General features: G+C 39.3%; 1 protein-coding gene across 1 annotated transcript in view; it reads right to left on the reverse strand.

Moving 5' to 3' along the window:
- Positions 1-204: 204 nt before the first annotated feature.
- ASXL2 (ASXL transcriptional regulator 2) overlaps positions 205-24,365 on the reverse strand; it is a 138,367-nt gene continuing 114,206 nt past the window's right edge. Inside the window, exons 8-12 of the mRNA XM_053588681.1 lie at positions 20,794-20,957; positions 15,690-15,786; positions 12,409-12,514; positions 9,853-10,573; positions 205-6,911 (exon numbers count right to left, since the gene is read on the reverse strand). Of these exons, the coding sequence (XP_053444656.1) occupies positions 4,458-6,911; positions 9,853-10,573; positions 12,409-12,514; positions 15,690-15,786; positions 20,794-20,957 (3,542 nt within the window). The 3' untranslated portion in view covers positions 205-4,457. The remainder of the gene's footprint in view (positions 6,912-9,852; positions 10,574-12,408; positions 12,515-15,689; positions 15,787-20,793; positions 20,958-24,365) is intronic.

Here is a 24,365-nt window from a genome sequence, read left to right on the forward strand (position 1 = left end):
CAGAAAACATGGAGACAGACAGACTAGGAAAACTTAATCATATTTTTACTTAAGTTTTGAAAGAAATACAATACCCTGATTTGATTTTCACTCTCTTCCATATGATCTGTGGTATCTTTCCCATAGTGGTATAAGGCAGTAACTGATGGCCCTTCCCCATGCCACTCTCAGATGTGTCAGACCTCAAGATTCACCAAAAACTCCAAGATTTTTATTTTCACTTTTAATGATCGTTTACTTAATAATAAAATGAAAAATAAGAATATAGGAAGGAATACATACAATCTATATACATATATTTATTGCAAATACTTAAAATTCTTATGTAAAATGATTTTTTTCTCTATTTGTGAAAAAATATGACTTTTTAAATGGTGTTGTCACCAACTTCTCTGTACATACCCTCAATTCCAATGTTAACAATTCCTTTAAAAAGGCAAAAGACACAAAAGTTTAGCAATTACCAAACCAGTCTGTACAAACCTTATAGCCAGAAGGGAAAAAATAGCTTGTGGTAAATAAGTCAATTTTCTTTTAAAATAAAAAATAACCCCCCAAACTATTCCCCTTATTGCATTTTTCTTTTTGAAATAATCTGAGTGTCTTTCGAGTAACTTCCTTTGAAATAATTTGTGCCTTAACAGTGAGGTCCTACATTAAACATACCATATATGAGAGATTCAAAGTCTTCCACTGTCACTTTTTACATAGATATTAAAATATATATTACTTAAAATATATTACTGGAAAGCTATTTTTAAAATTGATCTTTAATAGTTGTATCAAATGTAAAGCATTAAAAAAAATAAAGTAACCAAGAATCTATGAAGCTATTGCTTCAACTTTAGGAAATGTTTTACCTACTGTTTTCTTTCAATAGGTATGTAGGTACTGAAACATGGTAGGAAAGGTCCCTGCCTATCATCATGTTTCTCAAAGTCTCTTTGGACTATTCTATAAACTGAGCTGAAAACTACCCTTTGCCAAGTTTTTTACTTTGTATACTGTTGTAATGCAATGGGGAGACTTTTCCCTCCTTGCTATGCCGTGAAACCTTTGTGTCAAAGAGAAAACCACCCTAGCGCTGCTCATTTACAGTGAGTTCTAGAAATAAATAGCAATGTAATGAAAAGAGAAGACCTCCCTCATTATAACAAATCATTTTACCTGAAAGCTCTTTAGGGCTAAGGTACAGAAAGGCAATTAATAAGCAACAGAATGTTAACTGTCAGGTCATTAATATGTATAACTTTGTACCTTCACCTGGAAGGCAATGAGGTCCTCCTTTGACTATTTATATCTGAGATAAAAAATCTAAAACTCATACAGCTGTGTGCTTTCACAATCCATTTAAATATGCTTCCTCCCCCATGCCAAGAATAATTTCCCATTGACCTGTACTTATTCTTAGAAATGTTACACGGAATACCACAGATAGCTCCAGTAACTTGAGCATAGGATTGAAGGGAACAGAAGTAGAGCAAACAACTCCAGGTTGTTTGGCTTTATTTTCTGTTTAACAGAATGAAGAATTTTAACTAAAGAAAATTCTTTGAGATTCAGAGTCTTCTCTACTAGACAACTTGGAATATTTATAAGACTGAGATGATATATAGTTAATGCTATCTCCTGAGGTGACCTGCAGTAGAAGGTGGGTCATCTGACGGCTAGACAAGGGCACACTGGAGGCATGTGCATCAGGAATGACGTCTGACTGGTCACTGGAAATAATGTCAGGTAATACCCTAAGAATAAGCTTAGCACTTAATAATAACATTTCAGATGGAACAACTCAAAAGCTAAGTTAAAAAATTGCTTTAAAGGTGCTGTTGGAGTACCATATTATAATTATTTAAAGGTTTTCGTGTTCCTAACTGCTTCATTTTCTAGAAGGCTAGATTATCATATAATTTGTTTTCTGTCCAGCTTATAAAATGAATGGCTTTCTGCTTGAAACGATTGTTTTGAAAAAACTGAAAAAATAGACTGGTGTTCAATTTACTACCAATCTAAGAACAATTTAAAACTGTTCTCTCATCTGGTTAAGATCGAGGCAGTATACCTAATTGGTAATTTGTTATATGACTATTCCTAAATGCAAAAATTTAGCTCAGTATTATTTATGAAGAGAATCTGGTGAATAGTAATGCTTAGGACCTATCTGTAAGAGCCTGGGGCAAGATGAAGAGGCACAATATGGTTTGCTTTCTAAACGTACACCTTTGAAAATCCCTGACACCTTTCCTCCCTTCCTGGTTACAGTCTATCTGCAGATTGAGGGAACCATGGAGAAAAGCCTTTCTGACATGAAAGGAGTGCAGCATAAAAATCACTTTGTCAATCAAAATTGGTAACTGACTTTAGCATGAATTCAATTCTGAAACATCAACCTCTTCCAGCATGCAGACAGCCCTCAACCCTAAAGTGGGGAGTGGAGTGGCAGGGCATGGAGTTTCACCCGTAAGTCTTTCTAACCTCACCCCCCAAAATGCCCAGGGTACTAATTGTTTGGGAGCACAATCATAATCTGTTTCCTACTGGTTCTTGGCTTGAGAACTTACTCTTTATCCCTGGGTTCTTGCAGCCTTCTTATCTCTTAGCTGTGTGTGTGCTGGAAGAAAAGGGGGAAGACGGAAGGACATCACATTGTTTTGTCTGAAACTGGAGCACAGATATTAATCCTATTATTTGCCCTGGGCCATAAAAAAAGCCAGAAATGAAAATAAACAATAGTGAAGTGAGGTTCTTACGGTATTTGGGGCAAAGACTATGGAAAAGCATTAAAAAAGTGATGTGGTGGTGGGTGGGGTGGGCAAAAACCAGAGTACTATTGCTTACTTTTTCCTAATCTGGAATATGGTTTAATTAAGGAACTTAAGCTGTTCTGCACTTTGTAAGCATCACATCCTATTACGTACAAAGACAACTGTACTATGTTACACTAAAATTTTTACTTTACACACTTCAAATTGGGAGACTTAAGATCAATATGCAAATAATGCAAATTGACACTCTCAAATTCTAAATTCTGATAAACCATAGGTTTATTTTAATGATCTTTAACCTAAATATTATGTACTTAAAAATTGTCACTAGAGAAGGATTTAAAAAAGAAAACAAACAAACAATATAACTTTGGAGCTAATTTTTCTTCGTTCTAGACATTCCCTCAGCCTTTCACTCACCGAAGCCCCTTTACATTCTAAGTTTCTAGTTGTGCAGACAGCAGTTATCTAAAACAGGGGACATATTTTCTAAAACAAAAAGTGTCATGTTCTGTGCATATGTGCACACAAGTGTGCAGCAAAGTTAAGAGACAAAATCATGTCATCCTCAGATGCCTGGGAGGTCAAAACAGGTTGAATATAATAAGCAAATGTGGCCTTAATGAGCTTCTACCCATGACAATAGCTGACTATAGAATTAATATTAGGTAATGGGTTGGGGGAGAAGAAAAGAGAGGCTACCTTGTTTCTAGGGTTACAATTGTTCCCCAAAGTTCTTTACATCGAATTCAACAGCCTCAGCTGTTTCATTTTCCTTGCCTAACTACACATAGTTCAAATAACCTCATCACTAACACTTTTCTACTATTTTTATGCTAGTATTTCAAAACTGGGAGTTCCCATGAATGCCTTAAATGGGGATATCTTTGCTGGAATTATTGCCCTGCACAGGCTACAACATAGGAGAAGCATGGAGAGACAACCCCTTCACAGATCACATTCACGGTGTCAGGGCGGGGGTGGGACCGGGGAGCATCAGGGATCCACGAACTGCAAGCAGAGTGCTTGGCAATGGTACTGGTTTATGGAAGCCAAGAACCAAGTCGGAGCTTTCAGAATCTGAACCACTACCTAGGAAATTAATACCTCATCGAATACTTCAGCTGAAGAAGGTTCCATCTAAGATAAAGGGACTGAGTAAACTCTGAATCCAAATCCTGCAAAGGCTGAATAAGCTATGAATAAGCTGCAGCCAGTCTGTCAGGATATAATCCGCATGAACGGTCACTTCTTTAGACCATTCCTTCACTCCTTCGTTTTCCTGACTGCTTAGGAAAGGTCAGAAGGGAGACAGCTTCCTTTCACCATGCATGCCATAAAACTTTTCTCAGAGTCACATGAAGTGGAACATAAATCTGAATTCAAAGCAACACATTATTACCTAAACACTTGGAAAAATGTTAAACAAAATGTGACATATTTACATGATTTTTTAAGTGCAAACTTGTCACAAATTCACAAAGTCTTGCTTGACTTAGACTTACTATACAAGGTGCTTTTCTTCTAAAATGTAAAAGATCTGTACTCTGTATTCCTGATTAAGTAACATTTGTCTCTTAAGACAATTGAAACCTACTTGTTTATTTCTGTGATTCCAAAAGGATGCAAAAAAACACATCTGGTCAACCCTTCCCTTCCCCGCCCCGCCTTTACAGTGTGTCTCTAGTCTCGTTACCGAACGACAAGGCAGGAGACGCACAGTTTGGAGGGGCCAATGCAATCATCATGGCAGAAAGCTCCACACCCTTTGCACATGATCATGGCTTTCAATCGGCAGTAACATTTTGAAGGCGTGTCCTCTATGCTGTTCTCTTCAGGAAAAGCCTGAACAGGAATGGTCTGGCCATGACTGCTGGGATTCATAGCTTGACTAGCAGGGATGGTAGTGACAGTCACTGAAAAGGACATGACATCACCTACGTTGCTAGATACCTGGCTACCTGGTACAGCAGAGTTATGGTCCATGTCAGATGAGGTGGAGACATTGATCATGCCTCTGTAGCTTGGCCCTATCTGTGTGGGGCTTCCATACAACTTTGGGGTTTGCAGTGATGGGAGGAGTAGAGGCTGATGGGTGGGGCTATTATCTGCAGGTAGAGGAAGAGCCGTAGAATTGAAAAGCTCAGGGCTGCCACACATTTTCTTACCTCTCACTGCATGAGCCATTTGCTTCTGTGCTGCCTGAATTAAATCTCTGGCTAGGGTCTTTTCATCAAATGTTTGGCCTCTAGTGAACAGGTAATTCTCCTTGCTTAATGTGGCTTGCTCAATCACTGGTGTCTCAGCCTTCACATTCCTGTTAGCTAAGCAATCACTGGTGGATAGGGTTTCCCTACTGGGGGGTCCTGAAGTTGTGTCACATTTTCCAGAACTCTGGGCAACCTGAGGCTCCTCCTTCACCATGATAGAGTCTTGTTCATCACCAGTACTTTCCTCATCAGTATCATCTTCTTTGCCACTGCTACTATCTCCTGTTGCATTTTTACAGTCTGTATATCCCATTTTCAAGGCTTCAGTGGGACTACTTAGACAAAAACGGTCTTCAGGGTTTATAGAATGGGTCCTCCTAAAGCTCTCTGAACCACGGCCATAGGTGGAAATATTAAGTAAGTAGTGACCTGCCATTGCAGGCTTAGATGTCCTTCTGCCAGCAAAACCCAGCATGAACCTCTGGCTTGTGGAGATGTCTTCCACCTGGAAACCTGAGTGAGCGAAGTTGAACTGGGAGGGTGGTACAATTGAGAGAAGATTCTGCCTTCGAACCTTTTGGATGAGAGTCTGAAGGATCTGATCTTGGGTTGCTTTACTTAGTCCTTCTTGGTACTGGTGTGTGTCAATGCTGGAGTCCCTCAGCTCTTTGGGTGAGAAGAGCTGAAGGGGCCTTGGAAATGGGAGGGGCTTACTTTGTAAGGTTTTACCCAGCTGTTGCATAGCTGGTCGGGCCTGTCGCTCACTAACTTCTTCTCTGGTGCTATGTTCTGTTGTGTTGGTACCAACAAGTGCTCCCATCCCTCTTTCCTCTTTTGTAGTCAGTGGAACAGTTTTCATTTCAACTTTGGTGAGAGGTTTAGGCAGAATTTGCTCCATGGGAACATCTTTGCCCTGGAGCAGCTGAGTGACTAAAGGATTATTAGCAGGGATACTAGAGCTTGGTCTTGAAATGGGTCCATTCATATTTGAAGGAGTTCCTGGGGTTTTAAGGCTAGAAGCTGCTGGCAAAGAGCTCAAGGGTGGAGCTGATCCAGTAGGTGCTGTAGTTACGCTAACTTGGGGTACAGAAAGCTTTTCTAAAGTGGCTGTTGTCAATAAAGATGTTAAAGGGGAAGGAGTCATAGCCACTGGAGCATTAGCATCTGTCTTTGCTGAGGCTGAAGAGTTTGGTGTATTCTTATTGGAACCGGCTTTGGGCTCCACTTTGTCATCAGCTGCAAAATGAATAGGTGAGGCACCTAAGATTAGAGCAGGACCTGTTGGAGTTGGAGAAGATGCTTTTTCCTGTCTGCAACTACTGGGCCCTTGTGGGTGGCTCAGAGAGGCCACTGTGGCTGTTGCCCTGGTGGGGTTGAGTTTCTCATTATCCAGTTTTTCTATGTGGGCTGGTGATGGGACATTTGCGCATGATCCACTGATGGCAGCTGTTGGAGGCACTGAGGGGGTTTGCTGTAGTTGTGCTCCAGAGACACTATGAGGCTGTGCCTGGTCTGGGGTGGCCTTGGTCTCAGACTGGGGCTTAGTTTCTGGACCACAGGGTAAAAGCTCTCTCGTACCTCCCCTGCTTCCAGTTCCTGCCAGTTCCAGTGTGGAGCCTTTTCCAGTTCCACTGACTCTGTCTGAGCCTGGCCTGCCTCCTCTAGCAGTTTTCCCTTCACCACCCTCCTCTCCTGGACTTTGTCCACCCCCTGGGCCAGGTCCTGGAATGGTCCCTCTAACTGAAGCGGCTGCAGCAGCTGCGGCGGCGGCTGCAGCTGCTGCCCTCTGTGCTTTGACCAGCTGGGCTTTTGCTTTGATGTCTGCAAGGGTTCTGGCTCCTGTTCTGTTAGGACTAGTGATGGAGACTGGAAAACAAGCCCTGGGAGAGACCTGCGATGGATGAAATGGCATGGGGGAGATTCTGGAGACCGGGATCTGAAAGAAATGGGGGAGGGGGGAACAAATAGAGATTAGTTTTCACTTATAAAAATAACAAAACTTCATCAGTCCTTACATTTTTAGAATAGATAAACACCATAGCAACTGTGACAAACATGGGTGGTCTATGCCTGAGATGACAAACCCTGGAGACAGCAACACTAAGTTTGTCTCTAGGGTCCTTCCACCTTTTCCATTGGTGCCAAGAATTCCCTCCCTCCACTCCCACCCTAAATCCCTATACCTCCTTCTTTAATACAAGTCCCTCCTAATATCTTTACTACTCACAACTGTTTATTAAGATACATACCTTTATATCATATCTACTTTTTTTTTTTTTTTTCAGTTTTTGGCCGGGGCAGGGTTTGAACCCACCACCACCGGTATATGGGGCCAGCGCCCTACCCCTTTGAGCCACAGGCACCGCCCATATCTACTTTTTTTTAAAAGTGTGTTTATGTTGTGGGGGGAAGGATGGGCAGAGAAAGAAGGAAAGAAAAGAAAGAAAGAAAATTATATCATTACTGTCTTTTACTTCTTAGCTTTACTACTAAGGTCTGGGGGGGAAAACACTTGCTCTTCCCTGTTCTATACACACAGGTGAGGTGAAATCTCTCAAATCACAGAGGGTTCCAGATAACACTGTAAGAAAGGCAGTATGTGATCCACAGAGCACCTCACTATGCCCATACTGTTTATCAGCCATTCTCACCCAGCTGGTATTACATATACTTGCACAGCTTTTTAAAACTCTATATGCTCTGGGTCCTATCCCAAAATATACAAATTAGGATCCCTAGAGAAAAAATGTATTTCTAAAAAGATACTCATGAGATTTTGATGTACTATCAGGTTTGAAATCACTGATTTTCCTACCATAAAATATCATGTCTAAAATGAAACAGCCTCATGTCCTAAAGAATACTTCGAAAGCTACTATAACTGTTACAGATGTCCTAATGTAAAGCATTTAATTTAAAAAAATTAAACCACTGAGCTCTAAGAAAATGCATGACATCTTTCTGAATATCTTTAAGTTAAAAATAATAAGTCACTGAGGATTTTCTATTGTTTGCAATACCCATAAGTCAGCAGGGCTGAAAAACTGATTCTCTGTAATTAGAATTTAGAGCTGTGAGATTTTTTTTTTGTAGAGACAGAGTCTCACTGTACCGCCCTTGGATAGAGTGCCGTGGCGTAACACGGCTCACAGCAACCTCTAACTCTTGGGCTTACACGATTCTCTTATCTCAGCCTCCCGAGCAGCTGGGACTACAGGCACCCGCCACAACGCCTGGCTATTTTTTTGTTGCAGTTTGGCCGGGGATGGGTTTGAACCCGCCACCCTTGGCATATGGGGCCGGCGCCCTACTCACTGAGCCATAGGCACCGCCCGAGCTGTGAGATTTTTTAACAGAGGTCACAAAATCCATGTATTTTCATCATGAAATGTACTTAATCTCTCTTAAGAGCTAAATCTATTTTACATCCAACTCAAACAAACCTAGATAGCATATTTACTTAGCACATAGTCTTTAGAAGCTGCCCATAGTAAGAAAGAAGAAATTATTGTCCCTTTTTTTTTTTTTTTTTTTGTAGAGACAGTGTCTCACTTTATGGCCCTCAGTAGAGTGCCGTGGCATCACACAGCTCACAGCAACCTCCAACTCTTGGGCTTAAGCGATTCTCTTGCCTCAGCCTCCCGAGTAGCTGGGACTACAGGCGCCCGCCACAACGCTCGGCTATTTTTTGGTTGCAGTTTGGCCGGGGCTGGGTTTGAACCCGTCACCCTCGGTATATGGGGCCGGCGCCTTACCGACTGAGCCACAGGCGCCGCCCTATTGTCCCTTTTAATATCATCTGGAAGAGACCACTAGGAAAAAATGGGGAAAAAAAAAAACAGATAAAATTAAAAAATTAAATACAATGTGCAAGTGTTTATAATTTTTATATACATATGCATGTAATGAACTGAACATTTGTACTAAATTTCAAGTTTGTTGTTTAAAATGTTTTATACTGTTATAAATTACCTTGAGGTTTGTCTAAGAAAGTGAGATTTTAAATGGGGGCTAAGGTAAGAGCGTTGGTAGAAGTCAAGTAAGTAGTAAATGAAACGGGTCAAGTTCTAGTCAGTGAATATTTCCAAAGACAATTTCCTGGTAATGCTAATTTTGGATCATCTAAGTTAAATTTAAAAAATGAGAAAGTACTTCTACATGGTTTATTTTTCTCTCAATGTGAATGAGCAGAAAGCAGTGTCTAGACTCTTAGAAGACAAAACACTATTAATAAGCATTATTCATAAAAAGTGTAATACAGTATTTATCAAGTGAATGAACTACAAACTGATACTAAGCAAAGGCCTAAGTACTAATAAATCTTTAAGATCAGAAGTAAAATGTGTTTGGGTTTATCAGTAATTTTATTTGTGTAAGACCATAGTTACATGCTTACCAAATATAAACAACGGCTTCTGCATCAAGAAATGCCACAAGGGCGGTGCCTGTGGCTCAGTCGGTAAGGCACTGGCCCCATATACCAAGGGTGTTGGGTTCAAACCCAGCCCCGGATAAACTGCAACCAAAAAATAGCTGGGTGTTGTGGCGGGCGCCTGTAGTCCCAGCTACTCGGGAGGCTGAGGCAAGAGAATGGCTTAAGCCCAGGAGCTGGAGGTTGCTGTGAGCTGTGTGATGCCATGGCACTCTACCGAGGGCCATAAAGTGAGACTCTGTCTCTACAAAAAAAAAAAAAAAAAAAAAAAAGAAATGCCACAAATTACTTGCAATTTAGTAGGTGTGACCAAAAACACAATGTGTAGACCAGTGGTTCTCAGGTCACGACCCACAGGAACTGTATTAAAGGGCCATGGCATTAGGAAGATTGAGAGCCAGTGGTGTAGAGCATCTCTGCTTTTTAGTTTTCCCCACTCTCTTACCTTGAGAGGTGGTACTCTTCGCACCTGGGCCCTCTCCCCTCTATTGAGAAAGGGCTGTGGTGAGATCTGAAATGGCTGCTGGTACTGGCAATTCTCAATAACTCGTGGCCTCTTCTCCCAGCTCACAGGAGCCTCTACCTGGGTGAGAGAAGATTTCCTCTTGAGGCTTTCGGGGTTCTGATCAACAAGAGTTGCTGGAGGTTCTTTAAAAGTGGTCTCCTGTGGACCTGCTTCTGCAATGGGCTTTACTAATGATTTTTCTACTCCAGGACTCTTGGGTTTGCTTGCGGATGTAATTAAAGATTCTTGGCTTTCATTTCTGTTATAACTAGAAGCTGTGGTGAGATAATTCTCTTTCTCAGATTCCTGTTCAGCAGAGGCAACTGGCTTCTGCTCCAACAGACCCTCATCTTTTCGGCACTTGACGGGAAGAACGCTGCTAAGCTCATGGGTATTGCTGCCTGTGGGAAGTGGGAGCTCTGTGGTCTTGGAGAAGTTTAGCTGCACCTTATCTTGGCTTTCGTGCTCTTCTTTACTGCCTGGTGATGGCAATTGCAATGCTGCCTCTTTACACTCTGACTGGGAGACTACTGGGACTATAGTGACAGGAGAGGCCTCTGAAGGAAGCATGGATTTTGGTTGCTCAGCTGGAGATTTCTTTACTTTGGGATCGTTGGGCGATGACGTCAATTTCTTTGAATCTTCAAGGCTTAGGCCAGAACTAAAAAAGGATAAAAATAAATATTCTATTTGAGAAATGGCTCATGTTATTGAAGCCTTATGAAGTAATAGAATATGGCACATAATAGGTGCTTCATGCATTATCTTACTATTATTATTAGCAATAAAGGTTCTGGAGCCAGAGTGTCTAAATTCAAATTCTAGCTCTGACAGCAACACATGATGTTAAGCAAGTGACTAGTCTTTTGTATCTCAGTTTCTTCAACTATACACTAGAGTTATTTACAACACAGTGCTGTATAGATGATTAAGTTAATCCATGTCAAGTACTTACCTAGCCCATAATGAAAGCTCAATAGTGGTAGTAATTATTACTTCTGCTTATAAAGGGGCCACACTGTTTAAAGGTATACATCACTTATTACCTACAAGAGAACTAAAGGAAGCCCAATACCCATCCATTCTGGGAACTGTGATCTGCTCTGCAGTACCTGTGGAAAGGCTGGACCAAGAAATCTAAGGGGACCTAAGAAGACAGTAGGACACTGGTTATCTATGTGTTCTCCAGAGGTTGAGAACTGTAACTTAAGTTTTTGGAAAACCTATTTAAATTCCACTTGGTGTAGGTCTAAACTTCTCAGTCTCTCTGAGCTATCAAGGAATGTCGGCCACTTGGGACTTCGATAGTGTGCCCTGGCTGAAAGCTAGGCTAACCTGTAAGGGTCACTAGCGACTCATTCTTAATGTTTTAGAATACCGTATGACAGGCAAAATCAATGGAGCCTCCTTTGGTGACTTCCTAGAATCAGTACTGTGCCTTTGAGATAGAATAGCTGAAGGCAAAACTGGGCAGTAATTAAAAAGTCTTTTTATGAGAGCTGTTAAAGATAGTTGAAAACAGACCCAAGAGCTGTTGTAATGCTCTATCTGCCTAAAATGGAGGAAATAAATAATTATGGAATTATTGCTACCTGTAACAATGGTCTGAATATGTATTATTTAGACATTATTTCTATAGCTCAACGCTCACATCAACAATGTAGAAAAATCAGCTTATGAAGATTCTTAATAGGGATCTTTCCTAAATGACTGTGAAGGTAAATGATAAACACTTAGAGACAAAGGAAAGAGGCCCTCAGTTCTCAAGCTGTGGTTATGGCATCTCTTTAAGGGCTGCCCCTTGGATGCAGAAAGACGAGGGAGACTACTAAGTATAAGCCTGGGTGTTCAATCCTATTTCAAATAAAACAACTCCATTATAATCTATTTAAATGCCCCTGTTATGGTTTCATTTGGACTTATTAGGGAAAAACTGATTTAGACTATGTCCCCTTTAAAGCAGGGTTTGTAGCTTGATCCACAGCTGTATACATGTCTTAGGGTGCCTTTTACAGGGGAGACCCTGTTATCACATGTTGAATAATCCATATTACAGGATTCCTGGGATTCCTTAGTGATCTGGATAGTTACATATCCATATAATAACTTATCCATAAAAAAACTTATCCAAAAAAATACAGATAAGAATATCAGTATTCTTATATCTTATAAAGTTACTAGAAGAAAAGTTAACCTGTTTCTTTTTTTTTAAGGGACTCTTTAAATCAAGATTTAAAAAAAAAATTTTTTTAAAAGAAACCACCCAACCCACAATAATATGTTATGGGTCTAGAATTATGAGTAATCCAATTCTGTGTACCTGTGATTCATAAGAAAAAAAAAAAAAACTCTCTAAAGGAGAGTTGGTAAAATAAAAAATAAAAAAAAAAGAAGGAAATTGAAGAACTAGATTTCCTATCAAGGTAATGAGATAAAGCAATCACATGACAAATACATAGGAATTAGCTTCTGGTTTAGAGCCTGTCTTAACATTACCTCTGACCATAGTAGCTTTCAAAGAATTGTTCTTTCCATGGCTCCACTTTTTTCTCCTTCTCAATCTCTTGTCGAATTCTCACCTGCATCTCAGGTGTAAACTCACCTATAATGTACCCAAAAAAGGATAATGAAGACAAAAACGCTATTTGCAATGTTTAACTTTTTATAAATCATGAAAGACTCATGCAGGAATCAGAATACTATCATGTATAAGTAACAAATTTCCCAAAGCTCTTCAATGTAAAGGAGGACCTACATGCCATTAGGTGAAATAAAAATACATTTGCACACCACGCCATGTAGCCACAGCTGAGACTAACAGTCTTTTCTCTGGACTTTTCCTACAGCACCTCCCTAGTGCTCCAAATAATCATCTTCCACACAGATTTATTTCTAACTTTGAATTTCCACTTTCCACTGAAAAAGAAAGTGATGTGCTTTCAGTAAATAATTCTACTGGCCATTTTATTAAAGTTCTATTTCTCCAAGACAAGTTGTATTTTAAGCCTTTTATCTCTAACTGCATAATGAAAAGCTATGGCCCTGCTTGAAACCATTTAAGATTCCAATAAAAAGCTAGAGACATTTTATGAGTTGTCAGTTTTCTATTTGTTTCAGAAATTATATAAGTTTAGGGCCCTAGCAACAAAACACCAACATGCCAAAGACCCAGCTGCTCTGAATATGCCATTATTTGCATATACTACCAACCACCTCAATCCTTCCCACTCCATCAGCAGAGAACAGTGAATGTGCTTGGTAGGCCATCTTCAAACTTGTGGCTCAGATAGGCTGCTCCCTTTTATACTCTAATACCCAGGACATCAGGGAATAAGAGGTAGAAATGGCAGAATTTGAAGTTTAAGACCTCCTGGGGGTGAGAAGAAGGAAAGGAAAAGTATTAGAGGACCGTGGACATCACAGTCGTGGGCAAAGGATTAGAAAAAGGGGGTCTTTCAGAATCCAACCCAGAAATTCTGCTGTTGAGTCTACTGTGCATCACAGAATAAAGAACGAATAGAAAGTACTGAATTCTATCCACTTATGTACAGTGTTCAAAATTTTTGTTGCTTGTGTGTAAAAAAGAAAAGTAACATTGATGATCATGGTATCACTGTTGACACTACCTACCTACAAAAAAGTGGGGTTGAAAAAAATAAATCCTTCATACCTATTTATACTTAAAGAAAGGTACTGCTAACTGGTATTATTATAAAGTGCTTATATAATTTCAATTCTTTCAGGAAAAAAGAGGTGTCTGCCCAAGAAAATCTGTAAGAAAGAGAAAGGACCAAAGTAATCAGCAAGAGATTCCTTCTGCACAGAATTTGCTCTAAAACAGTGGTTCTCAACCTTCCTAATGCCGTAAGCCTTTAATACAGTTCCTGTAGATCTAGATCCCTCCAGGTTAAGAACTGCTACTCTAGGGCGGCGCCTGTGGCTCAGTCGGTAAGGCGCTGGCCCCATTTACCAAGGGTGGCGGGTTCAAACCCGGCCCCGGCCAAACTGCAACCAAAAAATAGCCAGGCGTTGTGGCGGGCGCCTGTAGTCCCAGCTACTCGGGAGGCTGAGGCAAGAGAATCGCTTAAGCCCAGGAGTTGGAGGTTGCTGTGAGCTGTGTGAGGCCATGGCACTCTACCAAGGGCCATAAAGTGAGACTCTGTCTCTACAAAGAAAAAAAAAAAAAAAAAAAGCACTGCTACTCTAAAAGAAGAGGATAGAGGCTCGGTGCGCATAGCACAGTGATTACAGCGCCAGCCACATACACTTAAGTTGGTGCGTTCAAATTCAGCCCAGGCCAGCTAAAACAACAATGGCAACTGTAACAAAAAAATAGCCCAGTGGGTGCCTACAGTCCCAGCTACTTGGGAGGCTGAGGCAAGAGAATCTCTTAAGCCCAAGAGTTTGAGGTTGCTGTGACGCCATGGCACTCTACTGAGAGTGACATAGTGGGACTCTGTCTCAAAAAAAAAAAAGAGGATGGAAAAAGCCAACTGCTGTGATGAACAATATATTATATATTAGCTCTTTATTTAATTATCAGGGATGTGACAGAAAGTAAGCAATAAATGGCATTCCTAATTCTCTCCTTATAAATACATTCATTTTAAAGATTCTCCTACTTGTTTTTTTTTATTTGTTTGTTGCTGTTTTTGGCCAGGGCTGGGTTTGAACCTGCCATCTCCAGCATATGGGGCCAGCTACTCTTTGAGCCACAGGCACCGCCCGAGATTCTCCTACTTGTTTTAAGCTATTCTTTAGCATAACTATATGTGATTTTCCCAGTGTCATTTTATTTCCATGTATATGGAAAAACAAATGTTATATTGGAACTAAAAATATTACAGCTAGTAGTTTTACTTATGGCTGCATATAGAATTCACTTGAGAAAACTGGGGTGGGGGTGGGGAGAAACCCAAACACTAAAGTTCAGGCACCAACCTAGAAGAATTAAAACAAAATCACTGACTGTGGTGCCTGGGCACCAGTATTTTTAAAACAACACAAGTGCTTTTGAGCAGCTGCAGTCTAAAACTGCTAATACTGTTAAATACTACACGCAGTGCTGACAGTCAGTAACTTCTTTAGATTTTCTAATATGCTCTCAGTGAACTGTTAAATCAGCATTAGAAGCATGGTACACACCGTAGATGAGTGATTACCACCAGTAATTCTGAGTCAGGATCCATTTTAAAAGTTCTGACTGCCAATTAACTATATGCTTCAAATGCGTGAATTTTATAATATGTAAACTATATCTCAATGAAGTTGTTTATTTACAGAATTTCTCACTGGTTCCTCTCACTTTTAGTTTTCTTGAGGTTGGGCAGTAATAAAGAGGTTACTTTACTGCTTGCTAAACTGGAATTCATAGTACCATAAAATAACTAATTCTATACCCTGCTTACTAGAGAGCTTATTAAAATTTCAATAGCTAGGCAATCTAACCTAGAATTTAGCCCTCTAGAATTATTGAGTCTAAATTTTGGGGTATAGGGCCAAAAATATGTATTTTTTTTAGTTTCTCAGTTCAGTTTACATCATTAAAGAAACATCTTTTGACTCCATCTACAATCAACCTGGTTACACAGGTTCCAGATAAAATTCTAGCAAAGTATTTCACATAGGATAGATAATTCTACCCTTTGGAAACATCCTGTCCCTGTATCTTCCAAAATTGCTCAAATACCTGGTGAGGTGGAGAGGTGCCAATATCCTCACACAATGGCTTCCCCTGCACACACATCCTGGGAGATACACAAGGAGAAAACACTTACCTTCCGAGAGTCTTTCCTTCCAGCCTTGGGCCGCTGAAGTGAAGAACTCATTGTTAAGAGCTGAGCCATTTAACTTCATCAAACCATCTGGACCAACCTGAGTCAAAGAATAAGCCAAGGAAAGCTTACAAAGAGAAAGGTATTCTGTGGTACTTGGCTTTCCTTTAATTTTTTTTTTTTTTGTAGAGACAGAGTCTCACTGTACCGCCCTCGGGTAGAGTGCTGTGGCGTCACATGGCTCACAGCAACCTCTTAACTCTTGGGCTTACGCGATTCTCTTGCCTCAGCCTCCCGAGCAGCTGGGACTACAGGCGCCTGCCACAACGCCCGGCTATTTTTTGGTTGCAGTTTGGCCGGGGCTGGGTTTGAACCCACCATCCTCGGCATATGGGGCCAGCGCCCCACTCACTGAGCCACAGGAGCCGCCCGGCTTTCCTTTAATTTTAGAAAAGAATGTGTGTACATTTAATTTTATAGAAACAGGAGCATCTCATAAGATGCTACTTATTTTGGACACCTCTGCTTTTAATGTATTATCATTGTGTTCTAAAACATTCTTTTCCTTTACTTCTCTTTTCTTCTTTCTCTCCTTTCAACTCTATTCCCTAATAATTAAACTGCTCACAGAACTAGACATAAACAGATAGCTTTTTCTTCCTAATAGCAATTTACTATTCATTTTCTAAAACTGGGACCAAGTTATATACACTACTCTGCATCTTAATTTACTCACAGAATATACTGGAGAAGTCTCTTCAAGTCATCTGGCATAGATAGCTGCAGTCCCTTTATAATGGCTGCATATTTCTGCACTATATGAATGTACCACAATTAATTTACCAGTTCCCTAACAATAGCCATATTCTTTGTTTCAATGTTTTCCAATAATTGAAAAGGCTATCAACAAAGAATCCAGAAGAGCTGAATATACTAGTGCTGGGATTTCTAAGGGAATACAATACAGTAAGAACTGTCATAGCTGGCCACTTCCCTACGTTGACCACCTCCTGAAGTTGACCTAATTTTCATACACCAGACGTGCACCACACATACATCAGTACAGTAGGCCTAGTTCCTTACGTTGATCATCTCTGCATGCTGACCAGTTTGTTACAGTTCCTTGGGTTGGTCAACTTACAAAGGTTCTACTGTATTTGCAGAACAAAGAATATTTGTATATAGACCAGATATTGTCAGATTCTTCTCATAAAGGCTAAAAGAAATGATATTTCTACAGGAATATACTTGCATATTCTTTTTTCTACCAACAGAAGATGTTAACATGCTATTTAATTTTTGTCAATCGACTGGGTTGAAAACAGAAATTTTCTTGACTATTGGAGTATTGGTGCATATTTTTGTATGTTTATTGTCTATTTAGATTTGCTATCTTGTGAATTGGCACTTCATGTAATTTTCTCATTTTCTGAAAAAAATGGATGGGAAAACTTAATAAAATCATACATCTCTCCAACATTAATATCTACTTTTCTATCAGAAACCCGAGAGAGAATTTTCATGAAATGAATAAAATTATCTTAAAATTTATATGACAGAAAAAAAAAAAAAAGGCTGGGCATGGTGGCTCACACTTGTAATCCTAGCACTCTGGGAGGCCAAGGCAGGTAAAGAGCCTGAGTTCAAGAGTTGGAGACCAGCCTGAGCAACAGTGAGACTCTGCCTCTACTAAAAATAGAAAAACTAGCCAGGCATTGTGGTGGGCACCTGCATTCCCAGCTACTTGGGAGACTGAGGCAATGCCATGGGCCCTCTACCCCGGGCGACAGAATAAGAATGTTTCAAAACAAAATAAAACAAAAAAAAAAAGGATGGTGCCTGTGGCTCAAGGAGTAGGGTGCTGGCCCCATATAGCAGAGGTGGTGGGTTCAAACCTGGCCCTGGCCAAAAAAAGCTGCCAAAAAAAAAAGGGGGGGGGGGAGAAAAAATATATTAAAAAATAAGAAAAACTGAGAGGGGTAAATTGACTTTGCGATTATTATACATAGCAAACAAAGTCACTGCAATCAAAACTCCATTACTACTGGCATTAGAGTGAACAAAGAAATGAGTGGAGTACCTGTAAGATGCACTATACATATAGACATACAGAACACATAACCAAGATGGCATTCCAAACAATGAGAAAATGATGATTACATAAATGATAGAAGACAGTGCTGCAACAATTGACTATCTACTGGGTAGAAAATAAAGTTGAGCCCTATAGTCAGATAATATGCACTAGATGAAAAAAAAACCCCAATGTAAATTTTAAGTAAACAACAATTTTTTGAGGAAAATTGGGAACTTTGGGGGCATCCTGGGGATTGAGGAACTCTTTTTAATCCATTTTATTTTCCAAACCTATCTGGGTCAATATTATTTCCCCCTATTCGACTCTATAGCAGAAACTGGTATGCTTTCTATAGAAGCTAGACTATAGCTTTTATTGGCTGTATGCCAATAAAATGTTACTTACAAAAAGAAGCATGGGCTGGAAACTGCCAGCAGGCTGTGGTTTGCTGACTGGTGATTCCATTTTAGAGTAGGTAGAAAGATAAGAGGCTGCCCTATGAGAGCAGTTCATCCAACATCTATTCCAACATTCAAATAATGAGCAAGGTACTGTACTGCAAATCAATCCATTTTACTGTGCAATCCTCCAACCATTAACCTGTTATTTTTAACTCCAAATCTGCTTTCTGGCCAAACAAAGAAGTATACCTCTCCTTCAAAAATATTAGAAGAGGTACTCTAAATCAAACCTCTCCTGTCCTTCTTTGGTCTAAATATTTTTCTAATGTTAATCGCTGTATCCACCATTCAATGAAGTACAGGTTCTAACTTTTCATCCTAGTGACAATCAGAGTTCTTCGTGCTTTTCTTTTCATTTGACAGTGAAGCTGTATTTCATTGTCATATATGTAAGGGCAACATTGCTCAGATTACTGTGTGCTCCAACCGTATTATTAAGTGAAAAAAGACTAGCTTTTAAGAGTATCCCACAGAACTGCACTCTATGGGAAGCTAAAGTAGAAAATCTTCTAAGGTCCTTTTAATTCTGAAATTGCATGCAGTAATCCTGCAGACTAAGAAAGCTTGATAAGGGCCATCAGTCAAAAGACAGTTCTGAAGAGCTAGCACTAGAGTTCCATAAATAGGCCCTCATCACTTAGGTCTGGTACTCTTGGTGCTAGTCTTATAGCTAGCTAAGCTACTAAAAACAGTCTAATAACCCCAAGTCTTTTTTAAAAAAGATGAGAGCAAATCCTTAATGAGGTTCTCCAAAAACTATGCTGAACTCTGGTCTCCTAACTTGTTCTCATGAAGAACCACTTATTCCCAAAGCTGCCAGCTCTCCAAGAAGAGCAAAGGTAGGGAAAATAGTCATTGGGAAGAACCAGTGTTACTTCTTTATCCCTATTACTGATTTATTTAGACTATTTGGATAATGAACTGTGACCTGTTTTGACATGTTCTGATTAATAGCCCTATGAAATAGTGCTAGCAGAATTGTGTAATCTAGCAGAATGATGATTTTCAGAATTGAAAGATTTAGTTTTAACTTTATAGTCAATTGATTTCTGTAGCTTACTCTGTATTCTTTTTTTTTTTTTTAATTGTTGGGGATTCATTGAGGGTACAATAAGCCAGGTTACACTGATTGCAATTGTTAGGTAAAGTCCCTCTTGCAATCTGTATTCTTTTATTATACACTAACACCTCCCTCTCAAGGTTTTATAATGGTTTTAAAAAGATGGAATTGGGGGGACCTATCACATTACTTACAACATAGTGTTTAGAAACAATGAATGTTTAAAAACTTCACAAGTACAGAAATCTTAAAAAAATCATGGTTCTATCTTCTTTTTACAAAGGAGGAAACAAAAGATCAGAAAGGAAAATAACTTGCAGTCACTCTTTCTTTGATCAAAGTCTAAGTAAGTCTCAGACCTTTACCTTCTTCTTGACCAAGCTAAATCTCTGATCACTGCCTTGATTCTTCCAAAACTTTAGTATTACTTCTTGCCACCCTCTCTTTTTTCTTGCAGCAAGGTCTTTCTGTTACTCAGAGGTGTCATTGTATCTAATTCCAACCTCAAACTCTGCCTCAAGTGATCTCTTGTCTCAGCCTCCCAAGTGGTAGGGATTATAGGCTTGAGACACTGTGCCCAGGTAATTTTTCTATTTTTTTCATAGAGACAGGGTTTCACTCTTGCTGAGACTGGTATTAAACTCCTGGCCTCAAGCAATCCTCTTGCTTTGGCTTCCTAAAGTGGTAGGATTACAAGTGTGATCCTAAACTACTTTTTTATTTTTAAGTAAAACTTATATTGGGTTTTAAATTCTTTACTAAGAAAATAATGTTTCTTTTAGAAAAAAATTAACAAAAGGATAAAAATAAAAACATTCTTAATTCTACAACTGTTATTCCATGTTGTATGTCCTTCCATATGTAGCCCATGTTTCTGGCTTATTCCTGACCATTTCCCACTCCGGTGATACATTGGCCAGCATCCTGCTGAAACTAGACAAAGACAATTCTTTTTTTTTTTTTTTTTTTTTGTAGAGACAGAGTCTCACTTTATGGCCCTCAGTAGAGTGCCGTGGCCTCACACAGCTCACAGCAACCTCCAACTCCTGGGCTTAAGCGATTCTCTTGCCTCAGCCTTCCGAGCAGCTGGGACTACAGGCGCCCGCCACAACGCCCGGCTATTTTTTTTGGTTGCAGTTTGGCCGGGGCCGGGTTTGAACCTGCCACCCTCGGTATATGGGGCCAGCGCCCTACTGACTGAGCCACAGGCGCTGCCCGACAAAGATAATTCTTCCTCATGTATTCTACGAATGCCTACATCCTAATGGGGTTGTCATCAAATTTATCACATAATCTTGACATTCTGGTAAGAAGAGTGTTTTGTTTTTTTTTTTTTGAAGTCTTACAAAGCCTGTCTATTAGACCCCTTACATTATATTCTTATTTCTTGCTTAGCACCATTAATACCACTTATAGATATACATAAAAAGTTACTTAAAAAATCTTAAGGAGTTCTAAAGCAAGCCCCAGAAAGATCAGAAAATTGCGTAAGCTTAAGATGAGGCGCACCTGTCGATCCACCTCTGGGAGTAGTAAAAGTAGTCGTTGTTGGCAATCTCCAGGAAGGACTGAAAAGGTGTGTTTGTTAATCAGCGCTCGAAGATTTGTATTAACCAGAATGGAGTCTGGTGTTTCAACATCAATGTCAGCACATTTAGTCCTTTTCATTTGCCCTACAAAAAATATGGAAAAGAATCATTAGGGCCTCCCTTACAGTGCTGTTTCTACCTAAATTATAGCTTTCTGTGCAGTAAAAAAAACACAAAAGTTTAAATAGCACACTGTGAAGAAGGTAACACTTAAGGATCTTAGAAATTTCTCCCAAGACTAACAAAACAAGTTTCATTCATTCATAAAGGATAGAAGAATACAATTAATCTTCTCTGCAGAAACAGAACAAGGTCTGTAAAAATGGACCTTCTGCCATACTAAAATTGCACTGTATGTTTAATTCATTCCCCAAAAGAAACTGAGGAAGGTTCTGATAAATGACACATACAGGGAATGTTTAAAAAAGTTAAAAACTCAAATCTGGGGCGGCACCTGTGGCTCAGTCGGTAAGGCGCCGGCCCCATATACAGAGGGTGGCGGGTTCAAACCAGGCCCTCGCTGAACTGCAACCAAAAAAAAAAAAAAAATAGCTGGGCGTTGTGGTGGGAGCCTGTAGTCCCAGCTACTCGGGAGGCTGAGGCAAGAGAATTGCTTAAGCCCAGGAGTTGGAGGTTGCTGTGAGCTGTGTGATGCCATGGCACTCTACCGAGGGCCATAAAGTGAGACTCTGTCTCTACAAAAAAAAAACACAAAAAACCTCAAATCTGCTAATCATACTGATCCCCTCCTTTTTATCTTTCCATAAGAACCGCTTTCACTAATTTGCATTAGTTATAAATGTTACCACTGAATGGCTTAACACTTTTAGGAAATCTGACCCACAACCAGAAGTTTATCATCTTTCCAAAATCTGACAGATTTGAGCAAACAAAGAGTTAAAATGTAAATGAAAATAAATATAGCCACATGACTAACATGGAAAAAATGTTTGTAAGACATGACAATTACTATTCTTCATATGAAAAGTACATTAATAAATCAATGAGACAAATACCACCAAGAGAAAAATGAGCAAAGGAAATTAATGGGTAATTAATTCTTAGCCCACTAACCATAAGCAGGTGCTAAGATAATATTTTTAAAATGCTAATTCAGGATCAGTGCCTATAGCTCAGTGTTAGGGTGCCGGCCACATACAGTGAAGGTCGTAGGTTCAAATCCGGCCCGGGCTTGCTAAACAAAAATAACTGCAACAAGAAGGTAAAAAATAAAAACAAAACAAAAAACAGCCAGGCATTGTGGTGGGCGCCTGTGGTCCCAGCTACTTGGGAGGCTGAGGCAAGAGAATTACTTAAGCCCAAGAATTTGAGGTTGCTGTGAGCTGTGATGCCACAGCACTCTACCCAGGGAGACATAGTGAGCTCTGTCTCAAAATAAATAAATAAATGAATAAATAAAGCTAATCCAACCAATAGTCAAAAATTATTGAGATGTGAGTATATATATATAATCACATTATAAGTAAGATATTTGTACCGGAATGTTTATTGCAGCCCAATTGGATTGCAGCCCACAGTGACAAACCCACAAATGGATTAATAAATTGTGGTATATGTACACCATGGAATATCATGCAGCCTTAAAGAAAGATGGAGATTTTACCTCTTTCATGTTCACATGGAAGGAGATGGAACATATTCTTCTTAGCAAGTATCTCAAGAATGGAAGAAAAAGTATCCAATGTACTCAGCCCTACTATGAAACTAATTTATAGCTTTCATATGAAAGCCATAACCCAATTATAACCTAATAATATGGGGAAAGGGGAAAGGGTGGGGAGGGGAGGGGGAGGATGGGTGGAGAGAGGGTAATTGGTGGGACCACACCTACAGTTCATCTTACAAGGGTACATGTGAAACTTACTAAATGTAGAATATAAATGTCTTAACGTTTATATTATAACATTATTATAACATCTAAGAAAATGCCAAGAAGGCTATGTTAACCAGTTTGATGAAAATATTTCAAATTGTATATAAAACCAGTGCATGGTGCCCCATGATTGCCATTAAGGTACACAGCTAAGATTTAATAATAATAAAAAAAAGAATAAAGTAAAAAAAAATATTTTTTGCCATCAAAATGGCAAATATTGCAATATAGTGATGAGAATTTGTAGGGAAAAAGCAAAAAGCACTCTCAAATACTCCTGGTGGAGCTGAAATCAATGTTATCTTACAGAAGAAAATTTAACAGTACCTAGCAAAATTCAAGATGCAGAAATTCTACATTTAGAATTACACAAAGCTACAGAATCCTTGTTGTAGGTACTCTCTGGGTACTGGCCAAAACACAAACAAATGTAATTCCTTTTAGAAGAAAGGATTTCCCTCAAGTTAGGCCCACAGGATTTCTACGAATTAAAATCCAGCACTACCTCACAAAGATTACTCAAAATTAGAAACCAGAAATAAAAGATTTAGACCAAGAATCACTGAAGCTACCATATTTTTAGAATACATAACAGCTAGGTATAAAATGTTTAAAGAAATAATGAAGGTAATTACAAAGATTAGGACAAAACAATCAGGAATGGATAGACCTTAAAGAAATAAATGGGGCTGGGTAAAGGGGCTCACGCCTATAATCCCAGCACTCTAGGAGGCCAAGGTGGGAGGACCTCTTGAGTTCAGGAGTTTGAGACCAGCTCTGAACAGGAGCAAGACCCCACTTCTACTAATAGAAAAAAATTAAGGAGGCTGAGACAGGAAGATTTAAGCCCAGGAATTTGAGGTTGCAGTGAGTTATGATGATGCCACTGCACTCAATCCTGGGTGACAGAGTAAGACATCATTGCAAAAGAAAAAGAAAAAAGACTTCTAGAAGAGTTGAATAAAAATTGTTGAAATCAGATACTATGAATGGATTAAACAATAATTTATACAATGTTAAAGAGGTAGTTATAACTTAGAGTAAATAGTAAAAAAAATTACCCAAAATATCAGAGAGAGAGAGAAAATATTTTGAGGTTCAACAAAGACATGAGAGATGGAATGAGATGGTCTAATACCTGAAGGAGGTCAAGAATGAGAAAATTAAAAGAAAAGAAAAAGGGCAATAGTCAAAGAACTGACAGTTATACATTTACCAAAACTTATGAAAACCACAAACCTCAAAATTTGGAAGTATAACATATTCCAAGTAGGATAAAAAGAAATCCATGCTTATACCTAGCTTAGGAAAGATGTTTATCAAAGACAAAGAGAACAGCTTGCAAACATCCACAAGGGAAAGATCACAGAAAAAGAACAAGAGACCAGTAAACTTCTTCTTCTTTTTTTTTTTGAGACTAGTAAACTTCTTAACAAAGCCAAGTTAGAAAGTAATGTTGGAAGAAAATAACCATCAACTATAAAGGTATTTCCATCAAACTATTCTTTTTTTTTTTTTCTTTTGAGACAGAGTCTCACTTTGTTACCGATGGTACAGTACCCTGGCATCACAGCTGACAGCAACCTCACACTCTTGGG

Source organism: Nycticebus coucang, chromosome 4 (assembly GCF_027406575.1).
Source record: "Nycticebus coucang isolate mNycCou1 chromosome 4, mNycCou1.pri, whole genome shotgun sequence".
In the NCBI taxonomy this organism is placed as follows: domain Eukaryota; kingdom Metazoa; phylum Chordata; class Mammalia; order Primates; family Lorisidae; genus Nycticebus; species Nycticebus coucang.